This window comes from Corvus hawaiiensis, chromosome Z (assembly GCF_020740725.1).
Source record: "Corvus hawaiiensis isolate bCorHaw1 chromosome Z, bCorHaw1.pri.cur, whole genome shotgun sequence".
Classification (NCBI taxonomy): domain Eukaryota; kingdom Metazoa; phylum Chordata; class Aves; order Passeriformes; family Corvidae; genus Corvus; species Corvus hawaiiensis.
In genome coordinates this window covers 17510614-17536705 of record NC_063255.1, presented here as the reverse complement: position 1 = coordinate 17536705, position 26092 = coordinate 17510614, and the positions used below count along the sequence as shown (strand labels likewise).

At 41.8% G+C, this 26092-nt stretch overlaps 1 protein-coding gene across 16 annotated transcripts in view; it reads left to right on the top strand.

The window, feature by feature from the left end:
* CELF4 (CUGBP Elav-like family member 4) overlaps positions 1–25159 on the top strand; it is a 701592-nt gene extending 676433 nt beyond the window's left edge. For 13 of the 16 annotated variants that reach the window (XM_048290994.1, XM_048290990.1, XM_048290992.1 and 10 more), the window contains 2 exons: positions 1136–1302; positions 23409–25159. In XM_048290994.1, coding sequence (XP_048146951.1) covers positions 1136–1263 — 128 coding nt within the window. In that variant the 3' untranslated portion in view covers positions 1264–1302; positions 23409–25159. Of the gene's footprint in view, positions 1–1135; positions 1303–21468; positions 21557–23408 lie in introns of all 16 variants that reach the window. The other 3 variants (XR_007200839.1, XR_007200838.1, XM_048290981.1) reach the window with 3 other exon arrangements.
* Positions 25160–26092: the final 933 nt, after the last annotated feature.

Below are 26092 nucleotides of genomic sequence, written 5' to 3'. Positions count from 1 at the left end.
GCAGGCTGGTCCAGGCTAGTCTCACCCAAGGTTTGTGCTCAGAAATGTTGTTGGCATGCAGGGACATTTCTGGCAAAAGTAGCAGAGGCAATGCTTGTACAGTGTGATGGCCCCCTGCCTCACTAGTACCTCAGACCCATGGTTGCTCCAGCTACAGCCACATACAGTCTGGGCAAATGAGGCCTTTTTTTGGATCTAACATAAGAAAAAAGTTTTTAAAATACTTTTTTAAAAAAAAGTAAATCCATGCCAAAAGCCCTTCCTGAAGCTGAATGCATTAGTTGCATTGCATCCTGTGTGGTTCTGACCTATTTTATTTCATCAGACAGTTAGAGAACAAACTGAGACAAAAAACATCTTAGGTGACCTGTAATAAAATATTGAGTCACTATAGTTGTTTCTAGTGCTGGATGTGCTCCATTGTTGATTGGAAGATTTGCTGGCAAAGTATGAAATTCCATAGGGAAACCATGTTAGGAAAGCACTTGTGTTCATCTCTCAACTGCAGAATCAACATGGAGTCTGCAGAAATTGCCAGTGATTAAAGCTCTTTATATTGCCTGGCTGGCCAACAATCAAACTATTCATCCCAATTAATATGATAATGGAGAATTTATTAAATTCACATTTTACTTATATTGCCATAATAAGGAAGTAGCAGTAGGTGTATCGTGTTCCCCTCATCATCAGTATTGGAAGGCAAAGAAAAGGTTATGCTGGCAAGTTAAGGAAGGCCTAGAGGTTTACCCCAGTCACTATGGAGGGAAATGGAGGAAGAGAGAATGCCTTGAGACCGTGCACCACATCTGCTGACTTGCAGCTCAAAGGTGACCCAAATCTTGTGGTATCAACATTTGGATCCCTGTGCTCCACATAGTCTAGTGTTCAGACTGGCACTCAGCCCAGGCAGTGTCCTGGGACACTGATCTGTAACAACCCCTCCTATCCTTTGTCCCACATTGGCAGCCATCCTCTCCTCACTCTCCTGCCCACCTGCCCACCCTCCTACCTGCTCACTTCCCCCTCTCAGCGCCCTCACCCCCTTCCCCATGTTCATTCTCAGTGGTCGTTGCATGTACATGCCTTGGCACCCTTCAGCTCGTTAAGTCCCCTGCCTTGCCTCATGTTTTGACAGGTTTTGTGAGTTTTGACAATCCTGCCAGTGCCCAAGCTGCTATCCAGGCCATGAATGGATTCCAGATTGGCATGAAGAGGCTGAAGGTGCAGCTGAAGAGGCCAAAGGATGCTAATCGTCCCTACTGAAGGGTTGTGGGAACCACTGGATACACAGCACTAGCACAGGTAACTGCATGGGGAAGGGGGTGTCAGCTACACTCGTAGCGTCTCTCTGTGTTTTAGACCCTCAAGGAGATTGAGCTCTGTGACTCTCTATCTTCTGCCTTTTTGACTCCGGCTAGAGCCACTCTGCTCAGACACACATTCACACATAAACCAGGAACTGTTTGTGTGTGTCTCTTTAGAAAAAGAGGTGGAAGGATGTTTACCAAGGGATAAGACAACTTCCTCATCCCAGGGGCATCCTGCATCTCTAGAAAGTGTTTCTGGTCACTAGAGGAGAGTCAGCAGCTGTCCTGATTCCACTTGCTCAGTGAAAGAGAGCATTTCTGGTGCTTGAAGAAAATCTGCAATTAAGAGGTGGGACTGGGCTGCAGTTTAATCCCAGGTGACTGGACTGGGACAGTGTCTGTCTCAATAGCTCTGTGTTGCAAACGTTTCAAAGCATTCTTCATTCTTCATGCGGTACAGTCTGTATCCAATTCCATCTCAGCATAATAACTTAATGTAAATATGTCTCCCTGACAACTAAATAATCCCTGATTTATTTCTTCACAAACCCAAGAAATTAATAGAAGGATCCATGTTCACTTCTCGGTCAGTTGTTTTAAACTCCTGTGTGTAGATAAAACCCAACCAAAGCCAAGGAAGCTTAGCTGGAGTGAGGACCTGGGGTCTTGTTTTTAGACTCATGTGCCACGTATTGCTGGAAAGAAGCTAGCTGGATGTTCCAAGGGAACTTCTAGTACATGTGACAACACCAAAAATATCAGAAAGCAGCAGTTGGTTTCATTGGAATCCCAATGTATCACCAAAAACAAAAATGAAGATGTTTCCAAAAACGGAAATATTTTCCACCACTGGCTGGGTCTTCCACTAGGTAATCTTTGAGAAACAGAAATATAAACCCCTGTGTGCTTGTTTACAGAGACAGGAAGTCTCCCTATTGTTAAAACTGTTCCACACCAGAGATTCCCCAATAAACTCAGCACCTAGGGAGGCCCTAAGCAATTTGTACTCCTGAATTAGTGATAAAGAGTTCGGTTAGGTGACCTTTCTATGTCGTTTTAGCTGTAATGTCTAAGATTCTGTGATTTTTATTCAGGCCTCTTTTGACTCATCTAAGACAGGCAGGAAATCCCTATCTTCAACTTTCCCAAAGAAAAACAGAGTGTTTTAATTTTTCACTGGCATCTCAAATATCTTTGAAAAATGTATTTTTTCCAGTCTTCAGAGCAGTATCCTTTCCAGTGAGAATTCAGGAATGGGATCAAAATGTCTTTGAAAGAGGTGCTGCACTGAAGACAACATAAAGGAGATTAAGAAACTTTTCAGTAAATGTATTAGGTGCATATGCAAGAAACAGCTTCCATAGTGTAGAATCTCCTTTATATGTGACTATATGGAGATAACTGTAAAAGCATTTTCCCCCTTCAAAAACCTCTTTTCTTTTCCTTGCTTATGAAAAGGCCTCTTGGAAGCTTGAAACCAAAACATGTTGCCATATCCAAATGCTTTTTGCTTCATCACACTGGCTTTTTTCTGCAGGCTTTGCCGGGGGAGGGCGGGGCGTGCATGCATGCAATTGTGTTAAAGCAGGGGCTGCATTGGTCAGGGGGGTTTTCCATGACACCTGCAAAGGGATCAAGGAACACAAAGGTCTCCCTAGTTAGGCACCAAGCTGTATGTCCTAGCATAGCTGTGCTCACTGAGGTTATGCTTGTTTCTCATGGTGGTGTAAGAAGATGGAGGGCTGTGGATATCTGTGTTGTTAAAGATTCACTAGTATGAGTCCGCAGTGTTTTTTATTATTGTGGCTCATCAGGAAGTGCTCTGAGGTCTCAGCTTGTTTCCTACAAAAAGTTTACTCACTAGTAGGACTAAGATTTGTTGTTTGGGTATTTTTTCCCCCCCAGTAAATTATATTAAAAGGAGTCAGCAGGTAAAATAGTACTAAAATCCCACACATTTCTCTTAGAGCATTTTTTCCTTTCCTTTGCCTGTAGTAAGCAGAACACTCTTGAAGTGTTGCCTCTAGGTAGGAAGCCCTTTAGCCTTTCTGGCTTTTACTTTGGCTTTAGTGCTCTGCTGTCCAGAAAAATCATTCAGTTGTTACCACCAGATCACTTCCACCCTTGGCTTAGAGGAGCCTTGTTTAGAGACCCTATCAAAATGTATCTCAGAGGTCCTTATTCACTTGCATACTCGCACCTTGTTGAGCCCACTGAAGGAGCTGTACCTGACTTTTAGCAGAAAGGAGTTCTCCAGGAAAAAAGTTTTATACATGTCTTTTTCCACCTAACAGAAGGAATTGCCTGAGTGTGTGTGGCCCCAGAGGACACTGCAGGAACATTCCCCAGGGGAGGATTTGGGTTAGCACAGGGCAAACCATGCTACAGTAGACTGTAGAGGACACTCGGTGACAGCAAGGATACCCAGAATGTCAGCAGGGCTTGAACCCAGGTCTTTCTTTAGCTCATCTGCCTCCCAGTGCTTGGGAGCATCAATACCAGCACCACAGAAGCAGGCAGGATTCTCAGTCACGGTGGCCATAGGACAGCTTCCCTCCAGGGCTGGGCAATAGTGGCCAGCACAGGGCTAAGCCCTCAGGAATAAGCCTGACTCAGAGACAGGTCATCTGCTCTTGGCTCAGCACAGTACTATTGTACCTCCACTGCTGGCTTGATTTGCAGCTTCCTTTAACTGATCAAAACACAACAACTCCGCTGTGAGTTTTATCTATCTTTACTTTGGATGCAGCTCTTCAGTGTCTTCAATTCCAATTTGAAGCATGTGCATAACCATATTGACATCAGGGCAATTACTCGTGCTTCAAGAGGATGCTCAAGAAACTTTTTAATTGGGATTTTTCCAAGGAAGGGCTTTTTTCTATTGAATTGCTTTCAAAAAATAAGAAGTTGCCAACAACAACAACAACAAAAAAAAAAAAGCAGCACATGGTTTGATATAATCCACCAAGGTGCTTTTTTCCTAACTGAGAAAGAAAGAGCTTCACTAAATTTTAATTCTGGATGCACGATTTTTTTTTTTTAACTTATAACTCTCCCTTTTGGGACACAAGCAGTCTAGGCCACAGTGATTTGAAGTCCTTTGTTTTCTTTGCAAGTGCTCTAAACTTGCTGTCGAACACTGAAAGGGTCTCTGTGATGTGGCAGATAAGCCCAAAGCTCCAGCAAGGAAAGCCCTGAAGAATTTAGATGGCAAAATGGCTGTCCCATTCTCTTTTTTCTTTATAATTAAAGAGGTGGTTGTAGTAAAAAAAAAAAAAAAAAAAAAGGGGAGGAAGGATGGGCTGGGAGAAAGCAAAAGAGAGGAGGATCATTTGAGGCAACTTTGCCAAAATCAATATATTCTATTACCAATCCCCCCTTAGGACTAGGAAGCAAGGACTCAGAGACACTCCATGTGTCTTTCAGATAGTGAATGCACAAAATAATTAAGAAAAAGCCAACCTGAAATCCACAGCTCCCTGAGGTGGCCATTCCTAGGAGTCCTTCAGTGGCCTGTGCTATGACAAAGTTGCAGGTGCAGCCTGCAGTGCCTGGGGCTGTGCGTGAGCCCTGGGCCCACGTGGGACAGGCAGGCATGTAAGGACAACACTGCCTGAAAAACTGCACGGCACACAGCTCTTCCAGAGCTCAGGACAGAATGCAGAGCAGCCCAGGAGCATCCAAAGATCAAAAAAGGCACTGCACACAAGAGCCGTGAAAATCCTGCCCATTCTCCTTCTGTGGCTTCATTGCAGTGACTGCTCATTGGCAAAGTGATGTTTTCCACCTCGGACTGACACTCTGCTGCTGAAGTTTTATTTAAGGCTAAAGATGCAGAGACATTTGGGTGAGACTAACCCAGAGCACTGACTGGCATGAAACTGAGTGAGACAAAGTTAGTGAGAGCAAGACAAATTGAGTGAGGCAAAAGGGAAACAGAAGAGTAAAAAAAAAAAAGGAGAAAAGTTCAACTAGATTTTTTTAGCTGTGTTCCTGAGTAGCGACAAAACATTAAATTAATGCGCTGTCCAAGCAACCTGCTTCTCCAAAACACCAGGGGAAATAACATAGGCCAAAGCTCAAATACAAAAAAAAAAAAAGACATTTTCAGGTCCTCCTTCACTGCTTCTTAAGCACAGACTGATGTGTGGTTTATTGTAAAATGTGTGAAATGCATGTTTTTGCAGCTGTCTCGAATAGGTGGTATTTTTACTCTGAATAAATGTCTTTCTTCCTTTTTCTTCCTTTTTTTTTCTTTTCTTTTTTTTTTTTTTTTTTTTTTTTTTTTTTTTTTTTTATTGGAATGTATAGTTTACCAGACTGGAAAACTTTGCATTTTTCTCTTTTTTTTCCCTAATAAGAGAAAAAAATAAAAGCAACCCAAACTTTCTTTTAAAGTAAGCATATACTATCAGCCAAATATAAACAAACAAACAAAATGCCAAATAGCCATGAACAAAAATATGTGAGTGGAAAATTTCTGGCTTCTCTCATCATTTCAGATGGCTTCAGTGCAAAGTCCAGTGAAAGTGTATTTTTTACTGAAATTTTTGTTGCTTATGCCTCTCAGATAGCTCTCTATTACCACTAGTGAGAGGCTATTCTGCAGTTGCATTGATCTCACTGTTTTCTATTAGGCTGTTCATCTTGAGATTCATCCCAAATATCCTTTTTCAAGATAAAATCCCATTTCTTGTAGTTGTGCCTCCTACAATCATGCTAACCAGCTCCTCTTCCACCTGCACAGATTATTGTTGTTTCCCTCTTTTAGTCATCACTTAGATTGCTTAGGACTTGCTTACATTATGGAAATTTGCACTAGTATAATTGCATCAAAACAGTACTCCAGCACAAACTTTAATATGAGTGAATAAAGAGAGAAAAAAAATCAGCACAGCTTAATTTTGGAAAGTCTGTTCAGGTACTGGAAAAACATCACCTCAGCCAGTATTTTTTTCTGTTCTTTGGATTACTTTTGTTTTTCATTTCCACTGACACCCGTGATTAAATTAAGCATCCCTCACTGTGTTTGCAACCCAAACTTTGTGCTGTTGTTCTTGTACTCAGAGAATGGAAGTGAATTGTACTGGGGGAGGCTAAAACAGGACTCTTGAAGGCGTTTGCAAGACTGACAAGGAAATCGTTTTCTTCTGTCTGATAATTTTTAACCTGTCTGTCCATGTAAATTACTGATAACTTTATTATGGCAAAATTCTCATGTCTGTTCTACAAACCACAGTTTCAATACCAGAGCATGCAAAATCCCATTTGCTAATTATTTTATTCTAAGATTGGCACTCAATATAATGCACTGATGGAAAACGACAATAATTAATTACTGCATTTACTCCAAAATTACAATCAGTAATTACTGCTCTGAGACTGAATTCCATTCAGCAATATTTGGAACTTGTTCTTCCTCAAAGCAGGGCAGCTTTTCAGGAGTATTGCTGTGTTTGCATCTAAATGAGTCCATGTAGGTCACTAACGGATACGCGCCATTTGTCATGGGAGTGATAGAGCAGCACAAAGCAATACCACAACACTTCCCCTCAGTTTGGAGCAGGAATTCTTCACTAAACCCATATCCCCACTTTTAAAAAGATGTTAGATAATATAAATACTTCAGAATTAAATAACAGATATTAAAGCAGCGTCCCACTTCTCATCCTGCTGTGATGCTCTTGGCCCTGGCACTCTGAAGTAAACTTCTGGAGAATTGTGAGAACTTTTGCCAAAGACTCAGCCAGCAAAGAGCCTTCTGAGTTGTTCCTACTGTGAAAAGACCAGGAGCTTGTTAGGGTTGTGCCCTCTTCAAAGGCTTCCAACAGCAAAACCCCCAGAGCTGCAGGGTTGACTGGAGGGTGGTAATGTCATATTCAGCCACTTGACCAAGATTAGTGTGGGAGTTCATATGGACAATGTCACACAAATTACCTGAGTAAGTCAGATTTTAGAGCCTCTCTGAGCTCAGTGTGAGTTTCAATTGCATCAGTTACTGGGCAGCTGCAGTAACCTGAAAAGAGCGGCCTTTGAAGGAACATTTTTAGAAGGTTCGTTCAGCAGAGATTTGCCGGGCCAGTGCATGAGGGAACTGCAACTTGACGAAAAACTGGAAAATATAAGAAAATGAAAGAGTAGGTGTTTGAAACAGCCGTGATTTGAAATGAGAGCCAAAGAGATGGAAAAACACAGGAGACATCCATAGCCAAATTTTTTGTTCAAGCAGAGCAGCAAACACTGACAGAATGAATCCCCTGCTAAATAAAATATGTACAAAATGAATGAGAGAAGGCAAAGACCCACAATGAAAGAGGATTGTGAAAATACAGGATGAGTCCTAGAAAACAAGCATAGTCATTTTTCTGCAGGACCTTCAAATAAATTACAACTCAGCAAAATCCATTGATACTGGAGCACTAGAGAGACCAGTACTCACTAGTGAGCAAACAGGAAATGGGCATGCTATCAATTTGCAAATGCTACTCAGGGAAAGAGCAAAGAAAGGTCTAGAACTTCAGAGACATTCTTCTCAGATGGCCCCATATTTGAAGGCAGATAGAGCTGTCTTTGGTGTGTTCAGTTAATACAAACATCAGCACCACGAACATGCTTTTTTGTCCAGGTAAAGACAATGTGAACAGTGTAGGCCAAAGGCAGGGCACAGCCCTCTAGGTCTAAGAAGACCTTCTTCCAGGGAAACTGGAAATTCCCAATGAAATCAGAGTTACAAGTCAGCCCCAACATGTGATTCACAGGACTCGGGTCACTTGGGCAGCACTGATCAGTAAGCTGAACATGACCTGATCTTTTTGTCACTGACCTTTGAGAGCTACTGCAGAACCATGAATTGAAGCTCTGTGGGGTAGTGTTTGGCACTTACGCTGTAGAGATAAAGAAAAGGGAGGCTAAAAAACTCCATGAAATTTACTCTGCAGGGGAAAACTGCTACAGGAGTTGGCAAGAATCTTAATAAGGGGTTGCAGAGTACTCCATCAATGTGAGCACCTTAAATTGATGTCCTTATGGTTTGGAAGGCATATACAATCAGCTGCACTAGAACACTGTTTCTTGTTTCCACAGTTATACCCAGTGATATATCAAATGCAATAATTGCATATTTGAATAATTCATAGGTACGGTAACTTTGGCCAGCTACAAGTGAATATCAAAACTCTGGTCTCTGAAGTGTTTGATTCAGCTGTAGCAGAGAATTGAAGGTTTACGGTACAAACCCTGCTTCTTAGGTGTCTTTCATCCTGCCCTGTGACTGCAGTTATGAAAAAAAGGAGAGTTTTTATTTCAAACGGTTCATTTTTCCACTTAGCTGAGCTTCATCCAACCTTTTTGAAATATTGGGTAGAAGGCTGAGCTGGAGGGGAAGGGAGAACAGCAGTCAAGTCATTTCCCAAGCAAGAAGCAGAGTAAATGAAAACTCAGTGCTCTGTCTGGAAAAGTACTAACCACAACCATGATCAGGATAAGTTCTTGAGCAGCGCCAATCACCAGCTGCTCTGAAGCCAGTGAAGTGACACTGATTTATGGTAGCCAAGGATTCAGGCCCACTATTACTTACTTAACTCTAAATGTTCTCCTAGCAGAGATGTTTCAATTATTCGCAATTATAGAGGGAGATGCAATGTCACCATTCTGGCTGCTCAAATCTTCTTGGAGCAGAGAGACTAGGGAATGATCATGCCTATCTCCAAATATCACCATGCTCATTTTAAAAATGCCTTTTTATGATAATGACTTGCAAACAGAAGAAAATCTCTTGCACCCATGGAAAGCTGCAGTTCCACACTCAAGTAATCCTCTTTAGAAAGCAGATTTTTGCCGTTATTGAGAGATACATCCTCCCTCCCCAGCTCTTCAGATATCCCTTTTTCCTGTGTAAAACAGATCCAGCAGCTGGGCTGCCTGAAGCATCTGTTCTATGCAGAGCAATAACACTCTAAAATCCTCACAGTGACAAGATGCCTACCTTTGAGATTTCTGGCTCTATGATGTCCAGTCCTTGAAGCCAAAGATATCTTTTGGTTGATTTGGATGTGCTGTAGACCATGGTTGTTATGGTAGACTCTTAAAAGCAGGTTGTTCCAAAAGAAAATAGGTTTTCACTACCTTGATTTCTAAGGATTTGGAAAAAACTGGGACATTAAACCCATGGGCTGTACAGTCAGCTAAAAATGTGTCTTTGATGGCTAAGGTTCTCTATTTTTCTCTAATCTCTTGAAGCATCTCCACTCATGAGCAGAGGTTGCATCCCATTTGCCGTGATGTATGACACATGAATGCTTTCCATGCTCTTTATTTTTCTCTGTGCATTCTCCTTGCATGGTACATATTTCTCCATCATGGCAGATGGGACACTGGGAAAGGAAACCAGGCAGGCAGCCCAATGCCAACTGTGGGAAATTGGGCTCTCCCATGTCAGTTTTAAGAGACTTGGTGCTTTCAGACAGGGGTTTATTTGGGGGGTTTCTGTCTTCTGCTCTTAGGTTACAAGGGCATTGTTTAGTACAGACCATACAGACCTTGTTACACAAAATCCCAACAGGAATTCCTACTGGCCTTGTTCCCATTACCCAAGAAGACCAGTGTAATGCAATTTAGATGAAGGTGTACAGATCCTCATCAGGAGTAAAAGAATAGCTCACTCCTGGAGAGGTATTCCTACACTTAAACCTGAATGAAGGAATTTATGTCCTTAGATGGCTTTGTTGAGGAGCATGCTAATGTGCTGTGAGTAATCAGTAAAGGCACACAGACTGGCACCATGGTTGTCTCTGGGGTCTTTCCTCTTTCAGCACAGACCCACTTCCTGAGAGTCTGACTTCTGGGACTCACCAGGGATTCCTGGAAGTAACCCCAGGATGCTGCTTAGGATTAAAATGGAAATAATTTTTTTCTTCCGAAATGCTCTAGAATAAATGAGTTGTCCTGAGGTTCACAGGTATCTGAAGAAGTGCTGGGCCTGTCCTTCAGCTGGGGAAAAAATGTAGGCTTTAAGGGAGTGATGATGATTTGTGCCAACTAAACACTTGCCACGGGATTTGGCCACTTGTGCTCAGGGAGCAGAAATCTTCTGCTTTTTCTCTTCTAATCTTTCAAATTGCCTCTGTAATTTTTTCCCCAAGTTGTGTGTGCTCAGTGTGTTCTGTCGAAGTGAGAAGTGGTAATGTCACTCTGATAGGAGTTTTATGGTTCACAGAAGGCAGGATTTGTATTGAGATAGACAGATAGATGGATGTCTGGTGCCTGAACACAATGTATTACAGAGATTGACCCAAAATTTTCAACACTAAAATCCCAAACGATAGACTGAGGGAATCTCTGTCTGGGAGATTTCAGATGGATTTTATCTCCTTTTTTTCTGATTAATACAAGCCTTTAAAACCATATCATCCCTGTCCCTTTGCCCAAATAATTGGAGAAGATCAGAGTAAAGAAGGATCAATAGCAAATAAGTAGTCTACATTTTCTCAGGTGCCAGTGTAAAGGAGGTCAGACACTCCATACTGGGAAGGGAAGGATACACAGTTAGGGGAGTCTGGTATGTGTTCAGATAAGGAATGTTCGTCATAAAAAGGAAGAGGTGAATCCTGTTGCCCACGCCTCTGGTGAACTCAGGGAAGGTGGCAGCAATGTTCATGTCCCCCTGACAAGCCAGGCTCAGGGCCACACTGAGTTCTGAGCTCTCCCTGCACATGCGAGGTAAATGGAAAGGAGCAGAAATGCTGGCTGATGGGAGCAGTAGGGACACCATCCTGCCAAGTTGCCTGCGGAGCCTGGAGCTGCCTCCTAATGAAGGCAAGCGGCTGGTCACAACTGGAGGCGAGCTGTTCCCCATTTGTTTGTGCTCCTCGGAGTGGCAGGGATCTGCTCTCCATCAGAATAATCCAATTGAACAAAATGATTCATATTAGCAGGCACATCTGTCTGAGGCCAAAGCAGAACCCTGGTGTTAGTTTAATAAATGGCGTTCATTAAACTCAGCTGAAAATATAATCTGGAGAGACTGATGGGGTGAACAGAGCAAAGAATAAGCAAAAGGAGTTAGCAATTATCAGATGTCATTTGTTCTACTGGTACCATGGAATTGGAGCTTGTTTGCTGAAATCTTAATTTCATTTTGCTGAGGCAGAATCCATCAGAGAAGCTTATGCTGCAGCTATGATTCCTGTATGTCAGCTGTTGGTAGGGAAAGGGGCATTTTTCTTTCCTCCTTTTTCTACCAGACAGAGCTCTGAAGGAGCACAGATCTCAGCAGAGAGCCCAAGGACAGGAAAGATGCAAGGAGCAGCCTTTCCTCTGCCATGAGAAGACTGCCGAGTGAAGTTCCCTGTGCTGCAATGGAGAGAACATGGGCAGTGCTTTGGGACAGGAACTTTGGGTATTTCCAATGCAGTACAAGCCATAAATCTTCCCTGTTCCTCTACCATTTCCCCTCCATACCAAGATGGTGTACAAACAATTCTCATTTGACTTCAGGACCATTTTACATTCTATAGGGTAGGGGCCAGTGTTTCCACAGGCAAATGTTCCCCTCTTTTCAGATTATACTAAGGTTGAGTTCTTCTTGGTGGTCGGGTCAGGGAAACTCTTACAGCCGTGCACTGGTGGCTGTCCAAGGCAGCATAGGTGAGGAGGCACAGGCACAGGCATTGAGGTGCTGGAGGCAGCCCACACTGCCAGAGCTTAGCCCTGGTGGTCTGGGGCTGCCTCCTTCAGGCCTAGCTCTCACCCTGTTCCAGCTCAGCCAGCTCAGTTATTAGGCATTAACATTCCTGACCATAAATCTCCACACAAAACACTGAACCCAGAGGGAGTGCTCTTAAGAGGGAGAGCTGCCTTTCCCAATTCCTTTTGAGAAGAGACAAGTTTCTTGGGACTGACTTACAGAATGGTCAGCATTTGAAGATTGGCTGGACGACTTGTTCCTTGCAAGTTGCTTTGGTTTTGTTTAGTTTTAACTTGTCCCTATGGGTATTCAAATGGTCCTTGGTGTGCTCCAGGGGAAGACAAGAAAGGATTTTATATTTATAGACTTGCCAGAGCTATCGAGTCCCAGCCAGTTAGAAAAAAATCAAAAGAATAATGGAGGAGAAGGGAAAGCTTGACCTCATGAGCTTTCACCGTTGATTAGTTTGTTGGTGTCAGGAACCTCTTCTTGTTCGGGGCAGGCTAACGATGAAATAACTTTTTTTCCCCTACTCTTTAATCCATCTCCTGTATTCCCAAGGGGAAGGAGGAGCCAATACCTGCCTTCCTGGAGTTCTGTTTCAGAGGAAGAAAGTGCATGGACTTGCACACCAACAGCAAGGGGCTGGTGGGTTTGGGTTTTTTCCAAGATCCACCTTCTCGTTGTGCCCTTTGGCAAGAGGCTGAACGCCTTCAATTTCCCTCAAAATTGTGTAAGAATCAGTTGCAGACACGAGCTGCTCTGGCGATGGTCAGAGGTTTTTCTTGCCCTGGTGAGCACGAAAGAGGGAGGGAGAGTTGCAGGGTGGGCAGCATTTTTCTGATATTTACCCTGGACTCCACCATGGCTATCAGGCTTCCTTCACAGCCATGGAAGTGGGTAAGCCAAGCACTGAATCCCACCTCTTGCCCACTACCATTCCTCAATTTGGTTAATCCAAATTTGTAGGCAGAGGGAGGAGCATAAAAGGCTTAGGTTAACTTGATCCTGTCATTTGTATGAGACTGGTGAGAAACTTGCTGAATTTGCTTGGTTCAGCTCTGTGGATCAGGGAATGATAGCACTCCCAAGCCAGCACAGCTGCAGGCACAAGGGGACATGCTTCATAAGCACAGGCTATCTGAGGTTAAAAGAAACCTAAAGAACTGAGACTGATCAGACTCAACTGGATGCAAATAGAATTTGGGATTTATTTTCAATACTCTTTTCAACGTATATTGAATTAGTCTTATGAACCAGACATCATCGGAATCAGCACATTGGTTTTCAGTGCTTTCAGAAAAAAAAATGTTTTGTTTTGGATTTCTTTTTAAATTCTCAGACAGAAAGTTTTGACTATTTTTAAGCAGTGATAATGTTTGACTGATCACCTGCATTTTCCACCAAGAAAGGCTTTAAACAAAAATGTGATCCAATTCTAAATTAGAATCATATAAATACCTCAGCTATAGCAGTGAAATGAGTCACAGACATAAGTCACATGCATAAGTGTTTTCAGAATCAAATTCTGAGATACTAAAATTTGCCAGGGGACGTGAATTCTTCAGATGGAAACCACTCCAACTATATGGTGGAATTCTTGTCTTATCTTTCTCCAACTCAGAAAGAGTAACCATCTCCTTAGTAAAAGTATCTTCTTTTAGAAACTTCATACAGAATTTGGCTTCAAAACTGTTTGTGGGGTTTTAAACAAAAAATTATTAGTATTTAATAATTAATAGAACTATGTAAGCTTATTGAGTCATCCTGGACTTTAATCAATTTGAAATATTTGGGGCACCAATTTCTACCTTACAGCACCTCACTGGAGGTACATCAGAGTTTTAGTGCAATTAAAATGAAGCAGGAAATATTTTTAGCTAATTGCACTGTGCACCTTGAAGGTAATTTGAAGCTGCAGGCAAAAAAATAAAATATCAGAAGGAGTAATTGAGTGTTGCAAGCTGGGAGTATGTGTTCCTGGCTGCATTCTGATTTAAAGGGGTACAGAGACCAGGAATGGAGCTGAACAGCCTTGGCAGAAGGAGAGTGAAGTCACACAGGACCAGCTTTGAGAGGGAGAACATGTTTCTGACAGGGATGTCAGGCTGGGAGAAGAGCTGGGGTCTCCTCCCTTTGCAACCCCCACAAGCACCACTCCAACACACCCTTCCTGTACCTGGTGAGCAACTACAGACCAAATTATTACCCCCCCCAGCCTGGCAGGAGCTGGGGGCTCTCATGTCTTGTGGCAGGTACTGCAGCCACTGGTGGGGTATATCAGGCAACCTACTGGGAGGGCACAGGCAACCTAATTGACCCTCCTGAGATCTACGAGCTGGACTCGATCAGGAGGTAATCCTAGGGGTCTGCTGAGGAAAGGAAAAGGGTAGCAGGCATCCCTATCTAATGGTCAGCAACTAAAACAGGAGAGTGTAGCACTGGTTTCATCATCATTTTGATAAGGTCTACTCAATCTATAAAGGGAAAAAGCAGAAACGGTGGAGACTGGACACAGAGGCTTTCTTACAGCTTCCCAATTAGACTTCGTTCTCAACCATGTACATTTTTTTAATTAAACTGTTGGTACAATGCTCAGGAGATAGAAAACTCCTTGAGGCCCCCTTGTAATAAAGAACCTTTCATTGTATGCAGAAAGGAAGCTTAATTTCCTCTCTCACCTAATATTCACCTGCAGCGAAAGTAGGGGTGAGCACTTGGTATGAGGCAGGATAAATGCTCCTCAGGGCACAGGACCCACTGGCTTGGCCATTGGGAGGGAAAGAGGTGGCATCCTTTGCTGGAAAAGTAGCCATATAACAGTCATTTGACCTTTCGCATCACTGCTTCTCAAAATGACCTGAGTTCATTGCACTGAACTTTGCCTGCAAAGCTCTTGGTTGGCAAAACAGAGCTGAGAGAGGAATAGAGCCATAGCTACATCTGCATGAGCACGTAAATTCTGCGTGTTGCTGAGGAGGGTGGACAGGGCTGTGACCACTCAGACCTTACCAAGCCCTTAGTTGCTCCCAGCTGCAGCCCTGGCAGTGGGCAGAGCTCCCTCCTGCACCAGCCCACCCTAAATCCCACTCTGCCCAGCCCAGCCCTTCCTCCCACCACACACCTCCACATCTTTTTTGGGACTCCTCCACCACCCTTGTGACCCCCACCACCCTGTGGCCACCTCTTCTGCCACTGCTCGGGGGAGAGTGAGAAAAGGCAACACTGCTCAGGGAGCCAGTGACATTTTCTGGCTGTCCAAGCTGGCTTCTCCAGGAGCAGCTGCTCTGTTGTGGTGCATTTTCATCTGCTGCTTGAGACTAATGGCTCTAGAAAAATAGATAAATCAGAGGTGGCACAGCTATTGCTGCTTCACAATTTTTCATCAAACAAGCTGGGGGAGGAGGGGATGACCAAAAAGTGACATTTTGACCAAACTGGATGTTTCCTCAGCAAATTTTCATTCCAGTAGATTAAAAAAGAAATGCAAACAGCACAAAAAGCATAACTGTCTTGATTAAAAATGTTGGCCTTCAAAACACTAAATTCCTCTTAAAAATGGACTGGTTTTCAGACTGATTAAAAAAAGGCAAAATTAATCTATTTCTCTGGCCACCTCCCCCACCCCAGATTTGTTTTGTTTATTAACTAAAATATTCACATGAAAGAAAGCCAAAATAATGACAATTTTCCTCCGGAAAATAATTGTCATTTTTCAACTAGCTCTTAATGTAACATAGTTAAATGAGAGCAATCCTAGTAACAGCACTGCACAGCAAGTAAGTCATACAATTATTTGAAAGAAGGGCATTGCAATTTAAGACCTAATTTTTATCATCACCTTAAATTTATAAATGGGAAAAATGAGGCAGGGTCATCGAGCATATTAAAAAAAAAAAACCAAAACAGAGAAAACATTAGCATTTAAAATGCGGGACTTCCATCTCCCTGTTGGACCACACTGGCTTCTCTGTTGTGTGTGTGCAATTGTCTCTGTTGATATGTATGTATATGTAATACCTCTGTACATATACATGTGGGTCTGTTGCTGTGCATTTTCATGTATATAAAGACTCATAGATACAATCTGCCTCCTTTTTAACATTCAGATGTTAGAACTGAAGCATCTGACAAAAACATTCTTCCCCCCCCCGCCCCCCACTGAAAAGAGCACCCCAAGAGACCAGGTAAATGTGTTGATGTCTGGTATAAATGATCAGGCTTCTTTTAATCCTAGCATGGCTGCAAAGTCCCCTTCACTGCACTGCCCTTCCCACTCTAACACATTTGGGCTCCTAATCTTAGGCTCACCACACAGCCTTAGCAGTGGTTGTCAAGGGACGGATTCTGTTTTGGAGAGCCCTGCCTCCTTTTTCCACCTCTGCCAGACACTCCGGGGAGGAGCTGGGGGGGGGGGCGGAGGGGGAGAATCTGTGTGGGTTGGTATTGGGGTACAGTGAAGAGGAGGACTGAGGCATAAGGAAAGCAGAGCCATCCAGCATTGGAGGCAAAAACAGAGAGGGAAATTGCTACAGAAACAGTACAAAAGGCAGGGGAGAAAAACATTGGCTGGAATTTTAATAATATTGATCAGCTTCAGAGGCAATAGCTGTGAAGATCTATCACCAGCAGCAAAAACATGTCCAGTTCCTTCCAGTAGGTGTGCATGGCCACAGGCTCCAGCAGACAGAAGGACAGGATTCTGACTGCAGTTTTGGGTACAAAGGCACACATGTGTGTGTAAATGGAGATTATTATATATTGTATAAAGGTGAAGAAGTCAGTATATGCCACGATCAGAGGCTTCCGTGTGAGCACAGGATGCTGCCACTTTGCTGCTGTAAGAAGTGACAGCCTTTGAGTTTCTTCAGGGGGAGGTTTCTTACCTCCAAGACAAGAAAAGAGGGATAGAGATGATCAGTGGAGACTTAACTAATAAGGACTCAGGGGAGAGACATGGTAGAAACGATGTGGAACTGGAGGCAGTAGATTTCTGCAGGGGAAGAACTCAACCTGGTAGCCCACCACGATGGTGGCAGAGTTGGGACAAATTTGTGGTCCTGTGAAGGCACAGAGCAAGCTTGTACCTGCTTCTGGCTGCCTTTGCAGCTTAGGAGATATACAGTGACTGCTGCTGTGGCACTCACCAGATAGTCAGGGACTGTTAGGCTTATGCAGCAACTTGCACACCTCTCTCAGGTCACCTACCTGCTTTAAGGGTATCATGGAATCATAGTATAGACTAGGCTGTAAAAAAACTCTAAAAGTATTGAATTCAATCATTAACCCAGCACTGACAAGTCCACCACTAAACTGTGGCTCTAAGCAGCACAGCTACACCTTTTCTAAATATCTTCAGGAATGGTGACACCACAAGGCAGCCAATTCCAGTGCCCAACAAGCCTTTCAGTGAAGAAGTTTTTCCTAATATCCAATTTAAACCACCCCTATTGCAACCCAAGGCTGTTTTCTCTTGCTTTGTCACTGGTTACCTGGGGGAAGAGACTGACCCCCACCTGTCTGCAACCTCCTTTCAGAGGGAGAGTGATAAGGTCTCCCCCTCAGTCTCCTACTGTGCTGAGCCCAGGTGAACACCACTACTGACCAGCCCCAGCTGGATGTCATTCCATTCACTCACACTCTTTGGGCCCAAGCATCATCCAGATCTTTACCCAGGCAACAGTGCACCCATCCAAGCCACAAGCAGTCAGTTTCTTCTGGAAAATGCTGTGGGAAATGCTGTCAAAGGCTTTACTGAAGTCCACATAGACACATTCCCAGCATTTCACTCATCAACTAAACAGATCACCTTGTCACAGAAGGGGATCATGTTGGTCAAGCAGGACCTGTCTTTCACGAACTCATGCTGACTGGACCTGATCCCCTGGTTGTCCTGCATGTGCTGCAGGATGGCACTGAGGATGATCTGCTTCATGAGCTTCCCCAGCACTGAGGTCAGGCTGACAGATGTGTAGCTCTCTAGATCCTCCTTCCAGCCCTTCTTGTGGATGGGCATCACACTGGCTAACCTACATCAACTGGCACTTCTCTGGTTAACAGGACTGCTGATAAGCAACAGAGTTGCTTAGTGAGGGCCTCTGCCAGCTCCCTCAGCACCCAGTACCACACTCGTGGGCAGTGAGTGCCTCCCACAGTGCAGAGCTTATCCTCACAGTCCAGCCAGGAACTGCTGTTAAAAGCTTTACTGCAACAAAGGTGTTTGTAGCATTAGGACTACGGTGCTGACAGCACAGGTTGCAAGGATATGACTAGATTTATGTTTGTCTAACCGTGGCTTTAACTGAGATTCATTTTCCCTGATGGTATAGACCTACACTGTAACTACCCCCTTCACAGCAAGTCAGTCAGGGTCCTCATTATAACCACGAGAGAGATACTGGGTCCTTTTGGCCATGACTCACAGTCTTATCTGAAACAGTTCCTAAGCAGGAGTGATTTGGGACCTACAGTCCCTGTATGTCTCTACTAATACTGTCCTAGAGTGATCTGTTCAGATGAAGATGTCTTGAATCCCATCATTAGGACTTCATGCCCTTATCTCTCTCCAGTGTTCATGGAGAACAGTCCCAGGCTGTTAGGGACTTATGTGCTTCCAAGAAGAAGTTGGGCGTTTACCAGATTTATTTGTCTATAGTTTGTTCAGTGGAGCAAGATCTTGGACATGTCCCTTGAGACTATCAAAGGATCTTCTCCTGTCCACTAACAAGGTAGCTGCTGCAGACCCCCGCTTTTCATCTGGTGCTTGAAACACAGACCCAAGTTATGCAGACAGGATGACCACATGTAACTCTTGTGTGAAAGAATATTTTCAGGTGGCTTTTTTCTTTTTTTTTCTGTTTCTTTAGCCTCAGCAAGTCCTAATCCTTCATCTGTACATATAAATGTTTGTGTGTGTGTGTGTGTGTGTGTGTGTGTGTGCGCGTGCACGCATGTGTTTCATCTGCACTGTCTGAGGGTGTCTGTGGAGGACAGGCAGAGGGATGGTAGTACCACCTCCAAAGCAGTGGTCACTGACACACCAGCCCGGTCCTTCCCACTCTGCACATTAAATCTTTTCCTCAGTAAAATTACAGCAAAGGACCTCTCCCCAGCAGCTCCTCAGCACAGTTGCCTGGATCTAGCATCCATGTGTAAACCCACTGCCCACTAAGCTGCACTCCTGACCCTGCAGCGGGTGCTATCCCACACTACAACCCCAGAGAGGAGACGTGTTGTTGCTACTCCCCAGGAATAGAGCAGGATATTGTTTGCTCCACCAGATCTCTCCCATTCCTGTTGCCGCCTTCATCCATCCATTGAATCAAGGCTTGTTAACCCTTCCTTTTCCTACTGGCACAGCTGAGGTAAGGAAAGAGACAGGTCTTGCTGTGATGGTGCTGACAGCTCTCCTTCCTTTCCCAGCTGCTTGTTTTTCCTGTGTTATGACATGGCCAGAAAGCCCAGAGGGGTAAGAGGGATGCCAGAGATCTTTTCCTCTTCTGGAAGCTGTACAGCTGACACTATTTGCTCTTGGGTACCTAGGAACACAAATGACAACAATTCTATCCTGGGCCATCTTCAAAAGGACAGTTTTCCCCATCTGGGCTTGTGAAATAACTGTAGACACAGATTTTGCATCTGCCTTGGGGGTACCAGGCAGATGCAAGGTTTGTCTATGTCAAACCCCAGGAAGCTCAGGTTGACACTTTCAGATCACCAAAGGGCAAGACTTTGGGGCCAGGCCATCAAGAAGGAGTCAGCTTCAACCAAGACAGCAGCCAACACTGGGAAAAGTGTGTAGCTGAAGCCAGAGCTCAGATGAGGGGTTTAGTTCAGCATCATCTCTTGTCAGCTGAGCATAGCTGCTGTAGCCAAGAAAGCATGTTTCAGTTCACAGAAACAGTAAAGAAACCCCAGACAAACAAACAAAAAGCTAGGGAAAGAATTTTCGCTAGCCAGTGTGCATGACTTCAGGATAAGAACTGCCAACAATATTCTTGTGACACCCCGACAGGAGGTGAAATTTCATCCGTGTGCAGTGACTTTTCAGAAATAGGCTGCGAGGAGAGATATGAGCCCTGCCAAGGGACAGAAAGGCAATACCTGAGGAACGGAGTGCATAGCTGCTGACTGAGACAAGTGTATTGTTCTGTGCAGTGATTTTTGGTGTACTGAGGCAAAACTCCATGGCCCAGTAAAGGGACATTTTCCTTCATAGGAAAGGAACAGGGTGTTTCTACAGATTGTAGCAACCAGCCCCTGGCAGGTTTTATTCCTTTTCCTTTTTCTTTGTCCTTTGCTTTTTCCTTTCCTTTCTCCTTTTGTTTTTTCTTTTTTTTTCTTTCATTTCTGCTTTATCTCCTTCTCTTCTCTTCTCTTCTCTTCTCTTCTCTTCTCTTCTCTTCTCTTCTCTTCTCTTCTCTTCTCTTCTCTTCTCTTCTCTTCTCTTCTCTTCTCTTCTCTTCTCTCCTCTCCTCTTCCTCTTCCTCTTCCTCTTCTCCTCTCCTCTCCTTTTCTCTTCTCTTTCTCTTATTCCTTTTGTTTTCCATTAACTTTTCAATTCAGGCCAGAGCTAAATTCCAAAGGAGTAAATGTCCTTCTTTTAATGACGCTGATTTAGGGACCATTGTATCATCCGAGTCCTCCTACAAGTCTGCTTCCCACACCATACCAGCATTGCTGTTTCAGAGCCCGCCGTCCTGTGAACTGCTAAATGGACATGCAGCAACCAGCAGTAGCTGCTTTCCTTTTTGTTTTTCTTTTTTGTTGTTGTTGTTTTGGTTTGGTTTTTTATTTATTTATTTATTTATTCTCAGTAGCCACAGCAGCTCTTGGCCTATTACTCCCCCACAATTTTAAACTTGCGATGTAAACCAAATCCGAGCGGTACCTGCTCCGGAGTCCATCCAAGGCAATGGAGAGGCTCCCAGAGGACTCTGACCAGCCATCCAGTGAAGCCCAGGTGGCTGGGGGTGGTGTGGGGAAGGCCGGTGCTAACGAAAGCATTCTGGTTGGCAGTGAATGTGTTTATTTTCCAGACTCCGCAAACCGATCTGTGTCTGCGCTCATCCATTCAGTGCATGCTCTCCTCAACAGCCACTGCATCACGCTCTGTTCCTGTTCGCTGTTGACCGTGTGTCCACATTTAAGTGTGTGTTTTATGTGTGTGTCTCTGGCTAGGCCTCCTCCATCCTTTTTTTTTTTTTTCATTCTTCCTTATTTTCTTTTCTTCTTTTCCTTTCTTTTTTTCTGTTCAGTTAGTTTGTTTTGCTCTCATTCTTGTTTCGTTTTCTATAGTTTAATGGCAAGTATTTTCATTAGAATTTTTTGATTGATGCTGTGTTTGTAACTTTTTTTTTAATTATTATTTTTATATATATCTTCTTTCCCCACCTTTCCCCTTTTCCACACTATATATAAATATATATATATAAAAAATCTTTTCTTCTTTTGTCATTCAATCAAATTCCAACCAAGAGCCAGTCAAATCCACCACAGTCTCGCGCTGAGCTAGGAAAAAAGTTCTCGTAATGACATGAAAGTGGAGAATACAGTTCCCCAGGCCGTAAGTTCAAATCAACTCGAAGTTGAAAGTGTGACATGATGGCGTCATGTAACAAGCTAAGAATTGGTTGCATGACATGCCGTCAAGTTTCGTGCAGGTGCCGTGATTGAAGCATTTTTCTTGGATGTTGTATCAGTTGATGATTGGCCAGTCATGATCACATGTGCCTTTTTTGACTTTGTGCTGCCACAATTTTTTGCTGTGCTCATTTTCGTTTCGTTTTTGGTGCTTGCAGTGGTTTCTTTATTTGTCGTTTGATTTCTCGTCAGCGTTTTATGCTTCTTTAGATGTCACATAGAAGGAAAAAAAAAAGATGGATTCCTAATTCTTTAGAAAAAAAATGGGATTGTTATAACTACAGATAATTTGGAAAAAAATATAGAGAGAAAAATGTGTGGTTAATTTTTTGCACTGAAAATCTTGTGATTTTTTTTTTTTTCCGGAGAATTGGGGCCTTTTTCAATTGACACCTTTTTTTTTCCCCTTAGGATATTTCAAATCACTTTCTAAAAATTAAAAAAAAAAAAAAAAACCAAAAAAAAAAAAACGGAAAAACCAAATCAAAACTAAAAAGACTAATGATAGTAATGGTAGTTTTCAAACTATAGTAATCAAAAAAAGCAACCCCAAGAAAAGCCTCATTGTATGTCTTTTCAAGAATTCCTAATTCTAAGGTGCCGTATTACAGCAACTCCAGCAAAAATTAATTGCTTAGAGGGAGGGAGGGATTGAGTGGGAAAAAAACCCATCCAGATCAAAAAGCAAAATGCATCTTTTTGTTTACAACTGAAAAAGGGTCCTTGACGAGTGTTTTTTATTTTTTTATTATATTATTATTTTTGGTGTTGTAATTGTTTAGACTGCTGTGTACGGTTTGCTGTTTGTTGAACCAACAGTGTGAAAACCTGCCAGCATGGATTGATATTCCGCATGACACTTTTCCACCAGAGTGGACCTTTTGCAGTTTCTAAGTTTCTTGATGTAATAAATCACCGAGTGTATAAGAAGAACCTGCTTGCTAGAAGGAGATAAGAGCTAATCCTTAATGATTAAGCATCCTACTTAAATGTCAAGCCTAGTCGGATCATGATTATTTTTTTTAATTTTTTTTTTTATTTAAGAAATGTTAGCTTTATTTTTTTAATTTTTTTCAAAAAAAAAGTTTATTCTAACAGTCTTTTTTATTTAACCTCCTATAAATTGCCTGTTCAAAGTCTTACTTTCTGACATTCACAAAGGAGTAGATGTTATTGGCAGCTACGTCTCCACAGAAAGCTCATACACTGTCAGAGATGGCACCCCATTAAAATACAGATCTACCCTTTTCTGATGCCTTTCACCCTACAAAAGCCTGCCAAGCAAGATTGTGATCTGGCGTTGTAAAGTGGCACTTAAAAATAATTAAAATGCCGCTGTCTTCACATACGTAGTGATACAGATTTACATAGACACGCCCTAATATTATTTTGATTTATTATTATTACTAATAGGAACAATTGTGTTTTTCTTTATCATGATCGTGACTACCTTGCTTACTTTGGGTTTGATCCGGTTCCCACTGAAGTCAAGGGGAATCCTTCTGTTGATGTTAAGTGGGAGCAGAATCAGAGCCAAGGCCTTCAAAAGCAAAACACCAAAGCAGAAGCCCCATCCTGTCCCAATTGAAGGGAGAAGAAAACATCCATTACTTTCAACAGGAGCAGGATTGGGCCAAAAAGAACAGGCTTGATTTTAATTTCATTTTCATTTTTAGGTCTTTTTTTCCCCCCTGTCTCTAATATTCCCCCCACACCTTCCCTACTTCCCCCTCCCCTTTTTGATTTAATTTGCAATGATCTTCTTCATTTTTTAGGGCAGCAGCTGAATGGGCCACATTTAGAAAAAAAAAAAGTATATATATATTAAAAAAAAAAGTGAACTGTTGGATTACACCTTTGACATATCAGCAAATATCAGTCAAGCTGAAGACTTCAGACCTATTCTCTCTTTGATTGTTTAGACTGTAACATTTCTTCAAGAAAAGTATCACATCTGCTGACTTCGAAGGACATGCGCTTGAAAACAAACAAACACATAAAGTAAAATCAGAGCAGGAGGAAGATCAACCGGGATTTCTGAAGAGACACTGATATCACCACAGCGGCTTTTCTTCAAACAGGAGATGCAAACCTGGATACTGGCAAAGGAGTGCCTGTTTGCCACCGAGGATGCAGTTACCATGCGAGACCCATGGTAACAGCCACTGAGCATCTTTATCTGTCATTCCTTAGCTATATAGGGACCAAAGGACAAAACTTTTTACCGCAGACTTGTAGCTGTATGTAAAATATGGAAGTTCTTTCCTTTTCTCTGAGCTGTTCCTAAAACAGTTTTTGAGAGCGATTATATGAAATATGTAAAACCTAAAAAAAAAAAAAAAACTTAAAAAAAACAAAAAAAAACCAAAAAAAAAGCCACAAAAAAAACAAAAAAAAAGCCACAAAAAAATTACAAATGCTTAAATGCTTTTAAAACGGCAAGATAATAGTTCTTTGATACTTTGGGAGGTTCTTTGGTTATACATTAATTAGAGTCTATGAAGCTTTCATATGGTTTTCTGTATACTACGCAAAGATTGCGTTGTTAAAGGCAGGTAAGATGGATATCTATGAAAAGCAAAAAAAAAGTAAATAAATAAATACATAATTAAGTACATAAAAAGGCATAGAAAAGAGAAAGGAAAGATGGTTGATATTAAATGGAAAACAAAAAGGTTTGTAAATGCTTCTAACTCTCCCCATTTAAAATCCTAATAGTTGTACAGAATTTAAAAAAAGAAAGTTTAAAATACCTATATAATAGAAAAAATTAGACAACATAAAAATAAAAAAAAACAAAAAAGCAAAAAAAAAATACTACATAGAAGTTAGCGTTAATGCTAAAAACAAAGATGTTGTAGAACTGTAATTTTTGTAGAGTTTAGATTGAGCATAAATTCCTACTCTCTGCCAATTGCTGTTGGATGCTGTTATTTATCGAGGAGAAAAAGGAGAAAAATGGCTATTTTGGCAGCTTTTTTAACTGCAAGCATTCCAGCTATTAAAAAATAAACAAGACAAGACTCAATTCTGTAGACAATGCAAATGGGAAAAAAACAGCTGTCTTTTTATCAGACGTTAGTTCTAACTTGAACAACAAAACACAGCTAAACGCTTCATGTCTTCATGATCTGCTGTCCGCAAAAATCCCATCATCCTATGCTTCAGTAGCTTCCACATTTGCTCTAGAAACCTTCAGGGCAAGGGATTAGCCTAGTACCTTAATCTTAAAAAAGAAAAAAAAAAAAAAAAAAAAAACTAAAAAAAACTTTAAAAACCTAAAAAAAAAAAACCATAAAAAGTAAACTAAAGAAACAATCTCTTTGAAGAATTTCTGAAACTGTTTACAAGGAATTTTGAAAAACAGGGGGATGTTTAAAAAAAAAAGATGCTGGCTCTGTTTTCTGTAAATAAATTTGCATATTTTGTAGGACTTTTAATTGTAATGATAGAGAAAAAACAAGGAAAACTATTTAATGAAAGCACGATATTTATCTTTGGTAAATGACTTTAGAGCAGTTAAAAATAAGACATTGCTTTAAAAAATCTGACTCAGAAAAAACAATGAATTATTTAAGAACACATATATTTTAAAGTATATCATATTTATTATAATTTATTTTCACAGTCTTAAAACTTGATTTACATCATTCTCACACTTGTTTGCATCGATTGAGCAGTGTGATAATTGTTTTTGATTATTTATTTGGTTATACTTCTGTTGTATTTCAGTTTATGCTCTTGCTTGTTTTTCTCAGTATTTTTTATCTCGATCTCGAACATTTTTTCTTTATTCTTTTTCCTTTTTCTTTTTTTTTCCTTTTTTTTTTTTCTAGTGTTAATTTTGATTACATACTGGGCCTGACCGTGCAGTCCTTACTCTTCCAAAACTCTCATGGGGATATAACGAGCATTTTGCCAGAGTAAGGACTGAAGCAAACTGAGCCCACAGCTAGGAAGTACAGATGTGTAACGCAGCTGCAGTTCCATACAACTGCTCTTTCACTCTCAATTCCCTAAAACTCCTTGTAATCTTCTGTAATTATTGAATGACGCTTTCCAGCTTAGCCCTAAATAAAGCACAGTTTAAAAAAAAAAAAAAAAATAGCCGTGTTCTTTACTTCTTGATGGCTTTCCTTAATGTGTTTGCTTTGAGAACAAAATGAATCCATTTCGACTCTTTCATTAATATACATTGTTTGAGTATCAGAACAAATCCCTTTGTTATATAAAACGTATCTCATTGGATTGAATTAATGACACTGTTTCATTTAATGTCTGCTTGATATTCCAGTGTGGTTTACCTTAAACCTAGTAGGTTAGAAGATCAAATAATGGTACATACAAATTAGTGTCATTGTAGCTCCCATTTGAAGCCTGTTGTTTGATTTCACGCTCATGGTTTTTTCATGCTGATAACTATAGAGGCCAAAGCTCGGGACATTGCTCCTTTTGCTGC